This window comes from Sebastes umbrosus, chromosome 16 (genome assembly GCF_015220745.1).
Source record: "Sebastes umbrosus isolate fSebUmb1 chromosome 16, fSebUmb1.pri, whole genome shotgun sequence".
In the NCBI taxonomy this organism is placed as follows: domain Eukaryota; kingdom Metazoa; phylum Chordata; class Actinopteri; order Perciformes; family Sebastidae; genus Sebastes; species Sebastes umbrosus.
This window is the reverse complement of record NC_051284.1, coordinates 154,292-171,100: the sequence shown is the minus strand read 5'-3', so window position 1 is coordinate 171,100 and position 16,809 is coordinate 154,292. Positions and strand designations below refer to the sequence as shown.

Below are 16,809 nucleotides of genomic sequence, written 5' to 3'. Positions count from 1 at the left end.
GTGGTCATTTTTATGTGCTGCCTGGTAGACCAACACATTCTCATCCTAGATCGTCACATACTGACAGTCAGGACCCCTCGGCGTCACAGGACCCCTACGGTCGCAGTAAACACGGGGTTAACGTTGTGAATTCAACCAAAAACACTTGTTTAGGTTTAGGGAAACATCCTGGTTTGGGTTAAAATTACTAAGTTTCTAAAGTGAAAGTGAAACTTTACGTTGTGATCACGGTAAGTAAGGGATAATGTACAGCGAGCCGGTCATTGTTGTGAAAGAAACCCAGACAGGGCGATGCCGTGCCGTGCGAAGCGTAGGGGTCTCTCATCGCCCTGAAGGGGTTTATTTCACGACAATGACCCGCTAGCTGTACATTGTTGCACAGCTACTTACTTAAGAAATCAATAATTTGACACAAAAACGACATCAGAGCTGCAACCACAGCAACAATCTGCTTTAAACAATAACAGACCGGAGAACGCTGTGATTGACCAATCAGAATCGAGTATTCAACACAGCCGTGTAATAACACATTATAATAACCATCATATATAAATGGTACATTGATAGTTAATTAAACTTTAGTTAGTAGTTATTTTAATGTTCAAAACTTAAATGATAAATAATGTTTACAAATTATTAGTAATGCTATAATTTTTTATTTTCTCATTAGTTTATGTAATATTACATATTTTTATTTAATAATGAATTACTTTATAAATTATCTATTGTATCATAGTTGATAAACCATAACAATTACAGACTGATTACATTAGTAAACTATTTATTATCCGTTTATTGTTGCACAGATAACATTTTATATATTAAGTATTTGTTAGTGATTACCAAATGATTTGTAAATTTTTAAGAAATTGTTTGTAAAACATCTATAAATATTACATAGATAGCTGGACAGGAAACCTTATTAACCACAAACTATTAACTATCTAAATTATTAATAATTATAGATGCTTTACAAAGTATTTATCAAGCATTTAACAAGGTGTTATAATCATCAGTTACAACTTTATAATAACTATATCCAAATAATGTTTATAGATGGTTTACATACCAGATATTAACAATTAATAAATCGTTACTTACAAATATCTTTCTATGTAATATTTATAGATGTTTCACAAACAGTTTCTTAAAGGTTCAAAATAATTTAGTGATCATTAACAAATACTATAATTTTGTATATAAATTGTATAACATGCCACAATAAACTGTTAAAATAACATAAATTATAGCATTACTAATAATTAATTAACATTATTAATTATCATTTAATGTTTTGTTAACAGTAAAATAACTATTAACTTAAGTTAAATTAACAAATTATCAATTATATTAAATAATAATAAATAATTAAATATCAAACTCTCATATTATAGACAACAGAGATAGTGCATACCATAATGTTTATTTTCAGATGTGGACGGAAGTCTGATTTGACCTCTGGGGACCGTGAGAAGTCAAATCCACGATGGCCGCCAGTCCCCCGGGTCTAATGTCTGTCCAATGAGACGGTGTGGAGTCGGGTTGAGTCTCCTGGATTGGTCAGGGTGCAGCTCGGGTACATTTGGCTGTCTGTTGTGATGTCATCAGTGGGGGTTGCTGAGCACTCCATTGGTCATAGTCAATTTGCTCCACCTCCTCTGACTGAGAAGTTTACGATTCTGTTGAACCTTCACTCGAACATCAAAAACCTCCTGGATGGCTTTCTTGAAGCAGTGGAAATTGTAGTCAATCAGTCCTGTGAGGGACACAGAGAAGACAGTCAAGTCCATTACAGGCTAGAGAGGGAAAGACGAAAAAAATATATATATACATAGCAATAATAAAAAAAAGTAAGAGCTGCAAAGGTTGGATTATCCAGAATTATAAGACAGATGAATTGTTATTTTCATAGACACTCTTTTTATACACCCGCGACAACGTAGTTGAGCCTTGCCGTCTCTGAGCAGCTGTCAATGACTCGCCAACTCCGATCAAACGGTCAAACTAGGCAGCGCTGATCAAATATGAATCAATATTCGGTTACTGTAATGCCTATTTCTCTCCTCAGATGTGCTCAGAATCATCTTCTAGTGTACTATTTAGCTGTAAAATGAGAAAGTTTGTGACACGGCAGCCATGTGAGATCAGTTGAGGAAATACCAAGCACCGCCCACCAGCCGGAGCACACTTTCACACCTAGTGAGCAGCTCAAACTCATTTGGGTGACAGTGAGACACAAGACTACAGACATGTTTGATAGGTGTTTATCTGTTGAAAGGTAGTCCTAATGTTGGTCCCTATGCACTGTGGACATTCAGCAGCTACAAACAAATCACTGAATCTGATATTCTGTTCTAAAAGATAGCTCCATGCAGATATTGTCAGTGACTGTGTGAACCACTGCTGTAGAGGTTAGAGTCAACCTGGGACCAGAGAATTACAGATTTGGATCCCTGAAGCCTGTATGAAAAGGTGGGGAGTGGACAAGCACTGGTTCCATCAGCAGCCAGTGGATGAGGACCCTTCAGTGGGGCAGTGAGCCCCCTGCTGCTCCAGGGCAGCTCCCGGCAGCTCACCTTCCTGCTCCATCATTAGAAAGCACTCTGTGTAACAGCAGCAGAAAATCCACACAAATCCACTGAATTGTGCCTCCTTCGTCTGTTTTCTATAGACAAAATAGTCTATATAATATATATCGATGTTATTCAGTTTGTCTGTCGACTTAGGCCAGTTAAGATACGGTGACACATTTATTTGTAGAATCACAGACAATTTACAGTTCAAAACGGCTTTGTTGTTACAGTTGAGAACAAAACACAGCACCACAGTTGATCAATTCACCCGCAATTTAAAAGTGAATTGATTTAAGTTCAGATCGGCTGCAAGCGTTAGCAGCCTGGCTACTGCTACTGTAGCTGCCTGGCTACCGCTAGCAGCCTGGCTACTGCTACTGTAGCTGCCTGGCTACTGCTACTGTAGCTGCCTGGCTACCGCTAGCAGCCTGGCTACTGCTACTGTAGCTGCCTGGCTACCGCTAGCAGCCTGGCTACTAACCCAAAACAAAAATCAATTGTAAGAATCCCAATTTGAACTAGAAACCCATATCTCAGTGCTATGATAAAGGCAGAGTGAAACTGCACATAACACCCGGTGGCAGTCAGCTTGCGTTTGCTAGTGTTAGCCATATTGCTAACGCTAGCTAACGCTAACGCTAACTTAGACGTTTGCTTCTTTTGTTCCAGATACAAAATAGCCTATAGATGTTTCTTTCTGACTGGTCCTGTCCTCCTTGTAGCTACTAGTTTTCTGGCCTCAAGCGTTAGCAACATGGCTACCGCTAGCAGCCTGGTTACCGCTAGTAGCCTGGCTACTAACCCAAAAAAAAACAAAAAACGTAAGAATCCCAATTTGAACTAGAAACCCATAGCTCAGTGCTATGATAAAGGTCAAGGTCAAGGTCAGGAAAAAACATTATTATTCCCTAGGGGCAATTTGTTGTACAGTCAGCAGTACCACACAGTCATCAAACAACAACAATAAACACAATAAATAGCCTATTAAAGGCAATAAATTAATCCCACTCAAAAACAAGATTAATCCCACTCAGAGTACAATTCATGGCGAGGATGTTGACATCGTGGACTCTTATAAGTACCTGGGCACAGTGTTTGACTCTCATCTCAAGTACGATGTAAACACTGAGTCCATTGTTAAACGAAGCCAACAGAGAATTCATTTGCTGCGGAAAATCAACTCCTTTGGTGTGAGTAGATCTATCCTGTGCACTGTCTACTTGTCATATATGGAGATCCTTTTAACCTTTTCATTTATTTGCTGGTTTAACGGTTTGTCTATGAAGGACAGGAATTGCCTAAATAACATTGTGAAAGTCTGCTCCAAAATCATCGGCGCCCAGCAGAGCAACTTAAACTCTCTCTGGGAGAAACGTGTTCTCCAGAAGGCCAGAAACATTATTAATCACGACCAAATCCTGTCCAGTGAGTTCACACTACTGCCTTCAGGACGGCGCTATCTGCCGCCTCACAGAAAGACAAACCGCTACTCCAAGTCATTCATTCCTTCCGCCATTAAACTGCTGAACGCAGAGTAACTATCACGAATGAACGACAACAAAAATGTTTTATTTACTTTGAATGTACAGTTATTTTGCACTAACCACATAACGGTTGTCTGTGTTTGCATTAGGTACATTCTTGGAATGCAATTTGCTATGTGCAAATACTCTTGGCACTTTATTCTATTCTATTTATTTATTTATTTATTCCTTTATTCTTTTATCTCGTCTTGTTTTTATTCTTGTATTCATTGTTTTTATTGCGAATATTTTTAATCTCGTACTTTTATTGATCTGCACCTCCCCATATGCCACCTACTGTGTTCCCTCTGTCAATGATGATTGTGCAGTATGAATGTGTGTATATGTCTCGGTGGACTGCAGAAACTGAATTGCCCTTCGGGGATAAATAAAGCTCTCTGTATCTGTATAAATACAAAAGCTTACAACATACAACATTACAGAGCATTGTTTAGGAAACCAATGGCAGTCTGAGCACATTTAGGCAGACTCTCTGCGGCCTGACGGGAGCAACCTGAACTCAATGGACAGGGGATGGCTAGGATCAGCTAGGACCAGCTAGGACCGACTGAGCCTTCTTCAAGGTCCTACTTTGGAACAGAGGAGACAAGTCATTCAGGGTGGTGCCTGCAATTTTGCTGCACACTTTGACTATACCCTGCAACCTATTCCTGTTTTTGAGGGTAAGCAACCCATACCAGCTGATAAAGGAGAACGTCAACACAGACTTGATAAAACAAGAATAAAACATTTTCATAAAAGTGTTGTCCACCTTAAAACTACAAAGTTTATGGTAAAAATACATCCGCTGATGAGCTTTTTTACATACAGCGTCCACCTGAGTCTCAAAGGTTAGCCTGTCATCCAGTACCGTGCCAAAGTATTTGTACTGCTGCACCACCTCAACAGCTCGATCATTAAGCCTTACAGGACAGAAGACCGTAGGATTCTTCCGGAAATCTACTATCTTCTCCTTTGTTTTGGACACATTTATATTTAAAAAGGACGTCCTACACCAGTCAGTGAATTCTGACACTACCGGGCCATGATCAGGGTCGTCATTACTGAGGAGAGACACGATCACCGAATCATCAGCAAACTTCAGAACATGTCGCTTCGAGTGTTGAGTTTGGCCCTCATTTGTATATAAAACAAATAAAAGAGGCGAGAGGATGCACCCTTGCGGCGATCCAGTGGAGGAAAAAAGAACATATGATAAAACATTGTTGAGTCTCACACGTTGCGACCTCTCCGATAAAAAGTCCATCAGCCAGGATATAAGGGCAGGATCAATATTGTGGATGCTTTTTAGCCTTTATGCTAAAATATGTGGTTGAATAAAGGCAGAGTAAAACTAGACATAACACCCGGTGGCAGTCAGCTTGCATTGCTGATGTTAGCCATATTACTAACGCTAGATAACGCTAACACTAACTTAGATGTTTGCTTCTCTTGTTACAGAATACAGTGACCAGACGTTCCTGTTTGTCCGGGACTGTCCCTGTTTGTCCGGGACTGTCCCTGTTTCAAGCTGACGTGTTCCCAGTCCCGACACATATCTGTAAAACACTCAAATGTCCCGGTTTTCATCAGTCACTGACAAATTGTCCCAGTTTTCACCACAATTAAAATAATAATATCATACTTACTTAGATGTTGATCATGTTCCACTAATTAATTTGTGTGCATGAGATAAGTATAGAGAGCCAGCACAGCGCACAGCTGCAGTCTCTATAGAGAGTGATGTTGCGCGCTGTCAAGCCAACATTACGCACGGACACAACAGATGTCCGCTGCTTACATTTAGTGTAGTTTTGAACCACAGAACCCTCCGTGCTTATGTACACATCAAACGTGTCATTTTGATTAATTATTCTACAGTTCCTTCTGCGTATCAACAGGCATTTCGCTCAGCTTATAACTCCCTCAGGACCGGCCGTTCCGTCTTTGACCCGGTTTCTCCATCCTGACCAAAATTTCGTCTGAGCTCCACAATCATAGTTATAATATCCTGAGACAAAACAAGTTGAAAAATAATGTACGTAGGCCCAGACAACAATACGTTTCCTCTTAGAGAAACTCTCTACAGGACTCCCAATCTGTCATCACGGGGATAGTCCTGTGATTAAAAGGGGTGAAAGTAGTGAATGTGATAAATGATTGTCACAGCCTTTAAGCCTTTCAGCACGCTGAACCAAGCATTTCCACCAAGGCCATCAAGTATCTCCTGTATGCGTGGTATGGGGTGCCTGTCCAGGATTGTCTTTTTGTTAAGACCCCTGTAGTCAATACAAAGCCTTAGGCTCCCATCTTTTTTCCTCACGCAGACCACTGAAGCAGCATATGGGGAGGTGGATTTGCGGATGAAGCCTTTGCTTAACAAGTCCTGGATGTGGTTCTTTACCTCCTCATACAATGGGCGAGGTATGGCATTATATGTTCTGGCTACTGGGATCTCATCAGTTAGCTTAATGTCCATTTTTAAGTTTTAATGTAACCTACATCATCTTTGTGTCTGGCAAATGCTCCTGATTCCTCCCTGAGCATTTGTTTGACCACCGCTTGTTGTTCACTGGTCAAGTGGTCTACCTTGACAGGTGGATCCAGCAGTTTGTCCTGGGGATCATCTTGAGATGATTCTGTGGTGGAGCATGGTGGAGCCTGAGAATTTTCAACAACTACAGAATTAACCTGGTGTTCTTCTGAGTACACTGGGTAACAGTCTGTTATTCTCTGCATGCTTCCTATCACAGCTTTACTTGGCATTGTGATGTCATGTTGCGTGGTATTTCTCACATAAATGTTCACTTTACGTGAGGAACAGGAAACATTTATCAGTTGACAGGTGATTTTGAGGCCTTCATCCAATGACAAGTTCTCCTCAGGTTCAAAGAGCATTTCAGTTTTCACTTTGAGATTGGTTTTGACAGGACAGGTAATACACTTTATTTCCCCCCTTGGAACTACAACAGATGTGCGTCCTGTGAGGACAGGGTAAGTAACATTCTCATTTGTAGCTCCCTGAATGAGGTTAAGCAATGTTTCTGCCTTTACTGACCCTAGTCTGAGTGAATTTCTGAGCAAAGCTACTCTTTCACTAGACTGAACCTGGTCCTCTCTGTTTATCAACATCTCCTCAATGGCATTAAATCCTATTATGGGCCTCTGCACTATGTCCCTGCTCACTAGTACTGGAACTAGTATCTCATCAGATCTTGCTGCTTTAGCTTTAGGATCACACAGACTGAAACTAACTGGGACCCATCTCTGAAAGGGGATTTCTGTGCCATTTGCAGCCCTTAACTCCAGCAGTTCATCATCACTTAGCAGGTCACTGATGGGACGGATTCTTGCATCAGGTAAGTTTTGTGACTTCCATGTCTCACTCATGATGGACACTTGTGCTCCTGTGTCCCACAGGGCTTGAGTCTTGACACTGTTCATTCTGCACCATACAAGACACTTTTTGCCTACCAGTTGTGCTACTTGCTTGCGTTTTGTACAAGGGTTGTGTGAGTGAGAGGGTTGGTCTCCTTTAAGTTTCACATTTTACTTTAAAGGTGCTGATGGGTGACGAGAGGGTAGTTTTTTTCTTTTCCCCTTCACTGCACACAGGGTTACAGGCTCTGTTTGAGGGTTCCGCTTTGGGTGATTTTGGGACTTTAATTCCGAGGTCATGGCACGTCCCTCCATCACAACCTCTGGTAGTTTCCCGACGGCTTCTGTCTTTCCCCTACTCTGCACCCTCTTGCCCAATGTGTGTCACTGCCGCACTTAAAACAATGATTGCAGTCCTTTTTGTCCTGCTGACATGCTACACATTGTCTCCTTGGCCTCTTAAAAGCATCAGCTGGAGCTTTGGTTTGGCCATCATCAACAGTATTTCTTCCCCACTGGACGGTTTGCACAAGGGATGCTACTTGACCTGTGAGCTCCCTTATTGCTGTGTTGCTCTCCTCCATCTTTGTAATTAGGGGGTTCTCTTTAATCGGTTTGTTAGCTTTAGCTGAGACTGTGGTTGTCAAAGGGTCATTTTCATCCTCACTCCTCTCTACTGTTCTCAGACTTGCTTTATGAGTGGCTTTAATTGTAGCTTTATTCTTTTGGGCTCTCTCATTTTCATACAACTGTGCTATCTGCATTTTTTGAAGGAGCAGCTCATCACTACTGTTCTCATCCTGCAGATAAATCCTCATTTCTGCTCTTATGTTATCATTTGACAAGCCTGTCATGATGGACTGAGAACATTGGCTATGAACTAGCTCTTTGTTATATTTCAGGCCAGACTGGGAACGTTCAGATGCAAACAGGACCTTTTGCTGCAGGTCAAGTACTCGGACCAGAAAATCAAGTGCAGTTTCACCAGGTCCCTGTACAGCTTTTGTCAGTTGTTGGTACAGTACTGTTGCATCCTTTTCTGCATAGTGTGTTCCTAATATTTGTCTGAGAGTGGCTAGGGTGAGATCCATTTTCCCCTCTAAATAGCTCCTCAGTTTCAAGCCAGGATTCACAGCACGTATGACAGCCTCCATAATTTCCTCTTCTGGAAAGCCCTTCCTTAGACCACTTTCAATCTGGTGTTCAAGGCTGCTAAAGCTCAAAGTGTCTCTTGATGTTGACTCACCAACATGTCCGTTTATCCTGAAGTCCTTTCTGAATCCATTGGAAACCAGAAAGCTGTTGCTGATGGAGTCTCTGCCTCTGCTTTGCGTCCCCTCGTCCCGCGCTGTCTCCTGGGCGACCCGCTGCTTCGGCGCCGGTATGAGCGGTGCGCGGTCTCCCTGCCGGCGTCCCAACGCAGGCTGTGCGGAGCGAGCCGCCTCCTCCTCCTCCTCCTTGTCGGCCGCAGGTGAAGAGAAGAGTAGCGCTGCTCCCGCGACGTCGGTCTCCGCCGGGTCCTCTCGCAGAGCTTCCAGTACATCATTCAGTTCCAAAAGCACAGACATGCCTTCGTCTTCCCTCTCCAGAAAGTACTCACGTTCACAAAACTCCACAATGTGCTTCACCATTGCACGGTGGGTTTTGTTTTTAATGTCCTCAGAGTCTTCGCCAGCAATGTTGCAGTACTCACAAACTCTGTGCAGTTCTTTCACAGTCAGTCCAAACAATTTGGTTTCTATTTCTGACAGAAACTCTTCTCGGTGCTCCGACATCTTGTTTAAAAGCGCTTTTGACTCGTCAACACTTGGAAAACAATAAAACGAGACGGCGTCGTGCTAGCTAAACTTCAACTGTTCTCTGTAGCTAACGTTAGCTCACTTAGTTGCTCTGCTGCTCTCACACGCGTGTCCAACGTTACCGTGTTCTTCCAGAGTTAAAAAGTCCTTCGCCGTGAAATAATATCCATACTCATCTCGGTAGGACCTCCAAATTGTTACACCACTCACACACACGGTTTGGTGTAGAAGAGAGAGTTCAACTTTTATTAATTCACCGGCAGAACTGGCAAAACAAAACTAGCTGTCGAGCAGCACCGGGCACACACACTTCACAGAACAAGGGCTCCGTCTAACAACAGAAACTTCTTCTTCTTCTTCGCTGGTAGTCATTTACCACATAGAGTTTCACCCTGCCCCCTGCTGGCGGGTGTAATTATACATATTTAAACAAAAGACTGAATATCACAGCATATTACTGAATGACATATTAGATAAATGTAACTAGGAATAGATATAAAAAATGATATATCTCTCAGGTGCTACACAAGCGTTAACAACATGGCTACCACTAGCAGACTGGCTACTGCTAGCAGCCTGGTTACTAACCCAAAAACAAAAAAACAACCATAAGAATCCCAATTCGAACTAGAAACCCATATCTCAGTGTTATGATAAAGGCAGAGTGAAACTACACATAACACCCGGTGGAAGTCGGAATTGCATAGTGAAAGCGAGGTGCCATTATTCTACAGCGATTACATAGTGCAATCAACATTTACTTCAAAATGATAAGTTAAAGCAAAACTTGTCTATTTAACACTGTCATCTTTAGCTTCCGCCCGCTGTTAGCTGCTCACTTAACAGAATTTTAATCTTTGGATGTTTCTTGCTGAAATGCACCTTGGAGTCGCAGTTAAGTTTTTATATACACAAGCTTGTACCTTCGACTTTTTTTATCAAAGAACCAGATATTTTCTAGCAGAGCTCTTAATGTTTTGTACTGATGATTGAAATGGGAGATGCAAGCCATAGAAGTACGCCAACTGTACATCAAGTGCTGAGCTCAGGTAAAGGAGTGCATGTTGAATGGCTGTTGACACCCGCTGCTAGTTTCTAACGTGCACGTAAATGTGCTGACTGTAGGTGTACTGACCTTTCCTCTCAAAGCTTTCCTTGCGGACGAAGCAGACCATGGCGAGGAACTTGGTGACCTCCTTCAGGTACATGACTGTAGTGTTGTTCAGGTGGATAATGGCCATAGACTCCTTGTCATAGGGTAAACCAGCTTCACTGTCTGTAAGACTGAAGGAGAGGAGACAGAAAAAAAACACATTTCACTGAGCTCCAGTGAGGAAAAAATAATACATCATCATGGTATACAATACTGTTTCAAACACAGGGGGGACTTCTATTCGATTTCAGGAAACAACAACCTCTGATTTTAGTATTCAAGGTGGAACGGGAAGAGACAGAGAGGGAAACGGAAGCAGTGATGGGAGCGGTTTGAAGGCAGACAGAAGTCTGAGAATTTAAACAAGCAGAGCAGGAGAGAAACTGAACACTGTGGGCAGAGAGAGGACATGTTGTTCTTTCTTGCTTTTCTCTTGTAATTTATTCTGTTTTCACAAAGAAAGCCAACAAACAAAAGAAAACATTGTTTGTTTTCTTCCTTCCATCTGATGAATATACATTTTGTCTTGCTGGTGTATATATTTGTGTTTCCTTCTCTTTTCCAGCCACATGGGTCTTTTCTCTATTCGGTATACATACGCAGGCACACTGCAGCATCAACTCCTGTTAACACAGAACCCCAAACAGACAAATAAATGGCCAAGTTTATTAGTATGGCCCTTTCATCACAGCTGGTTAAATGATTGAAACTATATGTGAAAACTAGGCATCAGACCGTCAGCTCAGGACAAGGAAAACTCCCACAGAACAGATTAACAGAACGTCTAAAACTGGGTCAGTACTCTGATAAGACAACCTCATTTGCAAGTGTGAAGTTGTGTTTTGTGCTGTGGAGAAAGCAGAGCAAACAGGGCCTGATATCATCGTCACTGTTTACATTCTAACCTCGTATTCATTCTGAATCCACTTTTCCTCTTTACATGTAGCAACACAACTTCAATCAGCAATCACAACGCCTAGACATAACCTGAAAAACTGAAATCTCATTCAATAAGATAAGATAAAATAAGATAAGATAGAACTTTATTAATCCCGAAGGAAATTCTTGTGCCAGAGATTGCTCAAAAAATACAACAAAATTACAACAAGTTCAAGTGTATAAAATACAAGTGTATAAAATAAAAAGTACTATTTCTAGCACCAGTGCCTGAAAGAATAACAATTAAGTAAGATACATTTAGTAAAATAAAAAAAGGTAAAGTAAGCTAAAAAAAAAATGAAAAATAAGTGATATTGCATGTGATGAGAAAAGAAGTAATATTGCACATGTTGGACATTAATATTGCACACAATGAACAGTGATATTGCACATGAGAATGGAAAAAGTAATGTTGCACATGATATTGATATTATTGTTGTTGTCAGTGTCCGGTGTTTTCAGCTGTCCTTCCTGCAGAAGGGGGAGGAGTTATATAGTCTGATGGCCACTGGTAGGAAAGACCTCCTGTGGCGTTCTGTGGTGCACCTCGGTGGTCTCAGTCTACGGCTGAAGGTGCTCTGGCATGACTCCAGTGTGGCGTGCAGGGGATGAGAGGCGTTGTCCCTAATGGTAAGTAGTGTCCTCAGCATCCTCCTCTCCGACACCTCCACCAAAGACTCCAGTTCAACTCCCAGGACAGAATCTGCTTTCCTGATGAGCTTATTGAGTCTATTAGCGTCGGCTGGGTTCACCCTGCTGCCCCAGCACACTACAGCGTAGAGTGAAGAAGTGGGTACTACCATTCCATCTGCATACATGTTGTCACATCCTGGGAATGTGAATAGATTACTTTACATTTATTTGACATTACGATGTAAGAAAATATCGATACTAGGGCTGTCAATCAATTAAAATATTAAACCCAAATTGTACCTTAAAGGGAGATTTGTCAAGTATTTAATACTTTTATCAACATGGGAGTGGACAAATATGCTGCTTTATGCAAATTGTTGAAGAAATTATGTTTATATACAGCACTTCTAACAGAAATATGACTTGGTAAAGACTTGTCAGGTGTTAAGAAACCTGACAATAAGGCACAGGGTTGGATTCTTCTTTTTGTTACGGAAGGTATGAGTCAGAACAGATGAGGGGTGTTGCGAATGTCAATTCTGACAGACCCTCAAAGACTGTGTCAGTTTTGCAACCTTCTCCTCGAGCTGTTGCAACTGAACACTTCTCCTATGTCTGGCACGCTCCCTGCAGCGTCGTTGAATCACCCTGCGTCTATCGAGACGTAATGCCCGGGCGGTCTCTTGTGCCGGGTCAGTAAATAGACGTTGAAAATCTCGTCTTGCCATGTTGGCAACTGCAGATGCCAGATAACGACGGGGCCATGTTAGTACCTATGGTCGCTTGTTTAGAAGCTTTGTCTGCTAAGTTATTTTCCTGTAACTATTAAAGAGTCTTTTCTTTTAGTGGATTGGACACTTAATAATTGCAACCTCCACTGGGAGATGCATGACTTTCAGTAGAGAGAGACTGCCTCCCCATGTACTGTTGGGGTGCCATCAAGCCTATGAAAACCCCTTTGCTTCCAAATGCTATCGTGCCCATGACACACACCATATGCGTACGCCAAATTGGTATACACTTTTAAACTTTTTTACTGTTATAGTTTACACGTGGCAGTCAAAGCTTTGATTTCTGCTAATTGTGCAGAGCATGGTTGAGGAACCTTTAGTTGCCTGCATGGTTATATAGGTATTGCCCTCATTCAATTGAACAATGGCATATCATGCCTGATTCCCAGTAGCATCTCTGAAACAGGAATCATCTACAAAAAACGTAAGGTCTGCCGTTATTAGCTAGTTGTACAGGTCATCTTCGGAAAGCAAAGGTAGCGGCAGCTAACCGTTGATAACAAGGTAGTAGGCCTGTCTCAATGTTGTCTAGTTTAGTGCTATAATATCATAGTGGTTGTCTATATGTTGGCATATCTTGCATTAACATTGCGTTCGCATATCCTAATCGCTCTGCGACATACATGAAAAAGAATTGGAGTAGTCTGGGTTCCCAAGTGCTGGGGCAGTCTGCATGTCCCCCTTTAGTACTTGAAAGGCCCTTCAGCCTTCTCTGTCTACTGCAATTGCGCAGAGCTGTGTGTTTGTCCTGCAGCCCGTACGAGGGCTCGCAAAGGTGTTGTTTTCACAGCATAATCACAAATCTACAGCGACTGTATCCCACCGTTCCCAGAAAAGAACATTTGTCCCACCTTTTGCAGTTTGGGAGCGTTTGTATCGGCTTCTATTTGTGACGGGGCAATTAGGCTTTTATCTCCACATAGTTTTCTCCCCAAATATTCAACTTCTGCTTGACAGTGTTGTAATTTCTCTCTACTGACTTTGTGTCCTCATTTTGCTAGCGCTGTCAGCACTGCAATTGAGTCTTTCTCCCACTGATGCTTTGTTGGACTATAGATTAAAAGATCCTCAACGTACTTACTTACAGTACTTGGAACATCTAGGTGTTGTAAATCTTGATCCAACACCCTATTTAAGATTGATAAACTTTCGATAAAACTTGAGCTATCGTGTTACTTAATAAGTGGAAGCAAATAAATATTATGAGTTTGGATGTAATGGCACACAAATCACAAATCTATTACCGTGTACCAAGTGCATTAGGTGAAACATTAGTAAGTAATGTGTGAGGATCTGGGACGATGGGCATTTCAACATCACCTTGGAGTCGATGGCTCTTGGATCATGCACTAAGCAATAATCATTAGAGTAGGGCTTTTTGATTGGAAAAATTTGAATATTGCAGGGGCTCTTTGTTTTTATTAATACCTCCTGCTTTTAACAGACCCTCAAATAGTGGGTCTAATTCGTCTTCAGTGGATATTGTTTTCGGTATGTCAGCCTAGCGTGTGGTTGAAGTTTTACTCCTAGGTGTTGTGCTGATTTAACTAGTCTCACATCTGTCTTATGTTTTAACCATACTTCCTGTCGGACCTCATTTAGCATATTTTTTGTGTTCTGATGTTACTAGCATTTGTGTGGTTGCTCTTTCATGCACTATCACTTTCTCTATTATTGTTTCATCACATGCTTGCATCGATATTCTAATGAATTGCCTGAATGTATATATTATTAGAGGGCTTCCATTCCTGCAATTTCGACGCTGCATGCACCACCGGGCCGAGTTCGTGGGATTCATGTCCTTTTGCCATTAACAATGTGACATAAGGGGAAGAGCTTTGAACTAGAAACCAGTCTTGTAGTTCAGTGAGGAATGTTACCACCACTGCTGCTCCTTGTGGTCCAATGTAGCAATTTTCATCGACCGGCTGTGTTAGGGGTAGAACCTGAAGTTTCCCTGAGAGGCTTACTATCTTGACTGATGAGTTGTAGAAGGGGAGTTCTAAGCCGGTCTTTCCAATGCATGAGCAAACATGCATGTCACGCTATAGTGGGTTCATCTCGTGGTTGTGATGAGACAACCGGTGCCATTAACTTCCCCTCAGGCCCCTCTGGGCCTCCCTATTGCCAGTTCGCTGCCAGTTCTGTCCATGGATTCGTTGAACAGTCTCTCCGACGGTGATCTACTTTGTCACATCCCCCACAGGTTTCATTTCCCCCCTGAGCTTGATCCAGGTGAGGGTTGGATTGGGAGCGCCTGTATCACTCTCTTCTTCGTCCATAACGGACTGGTCCTCCCCTTTGTCCTGGTCGTCCCCTGAGGTGAGAAATGCCGCCTGGTGTGACAGGGCTGATGTGCACATGAATTGGTGGTAGTGATGGAGCCGCATAGTTGGCATAGCTTTCTTTACCATCACTTTGAACAGACTTTCTGTGGTGCTGTTAGCGTTCCAGGCACTTCCTGTTTCGTCTCTCCATTTCCGCTGAAATGAATGTAAAAACTTTGATGGGTTTTCGTTGTCTTTTAGTGTCTCTCCATCCAGCTTGGAGGGGTCCATCTTCTCTGGATACTGTTTTCTCACCTCTGCCTATACTTGAGTGCGATGTCCGCCAAAACCCACATCATTTACTCTGTTTTCAGACACTACCAGTGGTAGTAGTCTTGCAGCATGGAAAATTTCTTCATATATGTGTTTCCCAGCTATATGCATGAGCAAAGCTTTAATATCACCTAGCGCCAATTGCATTCCTGCTGTACTTTCTTCTAGCGCTGTGATCCACTTATTTGCTCCTTCATGGAGGTCTGGTCGCCTGCTTGCCAGTCCTACCATGTCCATGAAGGACCATGGCACATACTGTATTTGTCCTTGCGCCTTAGTCACAATAGGGCACTGAGTAGTCACCTGATATGGGGAAGTAGCCTCTCGAGTTTCCTGTTCTTCTTCCATCTCTTCCTTATCCTGCCATAAGCTTTCAGGACTTTGTTCCCTGAAACACCTCCCACTTCTTAGCACACCGGCAGTTTCTTGCTGTACATCAGTTGGCTTCATTCTTCTTTTTTGCTGATGGATTTCTTTTATTGCTTACAACCCTGTTTTGACGCTCTCTAGTTGGCGCCGTTTTCCTTCAATTGTAGGTTATTCTGGTATTATAATGCCATTCATTTGCAACTTCATTTTCAACGGGCTGTTCATTGATTCCAGGTGTGCTTTCCATTCAGCTTTATATTTCTCTCCTCCTCTCTTATGCTCGTGAGCAGATGTTCAAGTGATGTGGATCCACCTGGAGGGCTAATTGCTAATTGGTGAGCCTTCCATCGGTGTACCCCGAGCTGTCCTTGGGGCATTATCCGACAGGCTCTGTCTTTCTTTCAGGTGACTATTACGTGTGGGTAATGTAGTCCTGTTCAGCGATTGGTAATCCCACCTGTCTTCGTCACTGGATTGGTCATCTTTTTCTGCCTGTTGCCGATACTTGTCCTTGTGATTTCTGGCAACTGAATCATCATCCGACCTTCCTTGTGACATTGACTTGTTTTTCACCTTTTTCTTAGTTTTGGTAGTTGATTCTTTGCTTGGGTTCATTTTGTGTTTTATGTTGCTGGTTATTCTTTTTGTCGTAACTTGTCGGCTATTTGACAACATTCCTCTGTGTCTGTATTCTCTTCCTCGGATGTCAAGCTTTCATCTTGGGATGTAGGTGGGTCACTTGTCCTGGAGTCTGACTCTGTATTCTCCTATTCAACTTCTTTTCTTTCAATTTTACGGCTTTTACTCTTTTCCTTATCCTTTGTTGGTACATGTTTTATCTTGAATTTTCCTCGTAGGTGACCTTTTACTTCTAGTTCTTTGTCTTCCATGTTTTTCACCATGAACTGCCCTGCGTTTGTCGACCTCTTTGGCTGGGAATATGGTGGTGGTGGCCTAGCCGGCCATGGTGGGGCTGTGGGCTGTAGTTCTTTTACGGGCTTTCCTTTCCCAGCCTCGTCTTTCAGCTCCTTCTTTTCTTTTGTCTGTTTCT

The 16,809-nt window shown here is 42.2% G+C and overlaps 1 protein-coding gene across 2 annotated transcripts in view; it reads right to left on the bottom strand.

Moving 5' to 3' along the window:
* Positions 1-439: 439 nt before the first annotated feature.
* The window catches only part of rragd (ras-related GTP binding D), a 48,150-nt gene continuing 31,780 nt past the window's right edge, over positions 440-16,809 (bottom strand). The window contains exons 6-7 of one of the 2 annotated variants that reach the window (XM_037746617.1): positions 10,409-10,557; positions 440-1,756 (exon numbers count right to left, since the gene is read on the bottom strand). In XM_037746617.1, coding sequence (XP_037602545.1) covers positions 1,605-1,756; positions 10,409-10,557 — 301 coding nt within the window. In that variant the 3' untranslated portion in view covers positions 440-1,604. Of the gene's footprint in view, positions 1,757-9,496; positions 9,676-10,408; positions 10,558-16,809 lie in introns of those variants that run through there. The other variant, XM_037746618.1, reaches the window with a different exon arrangement.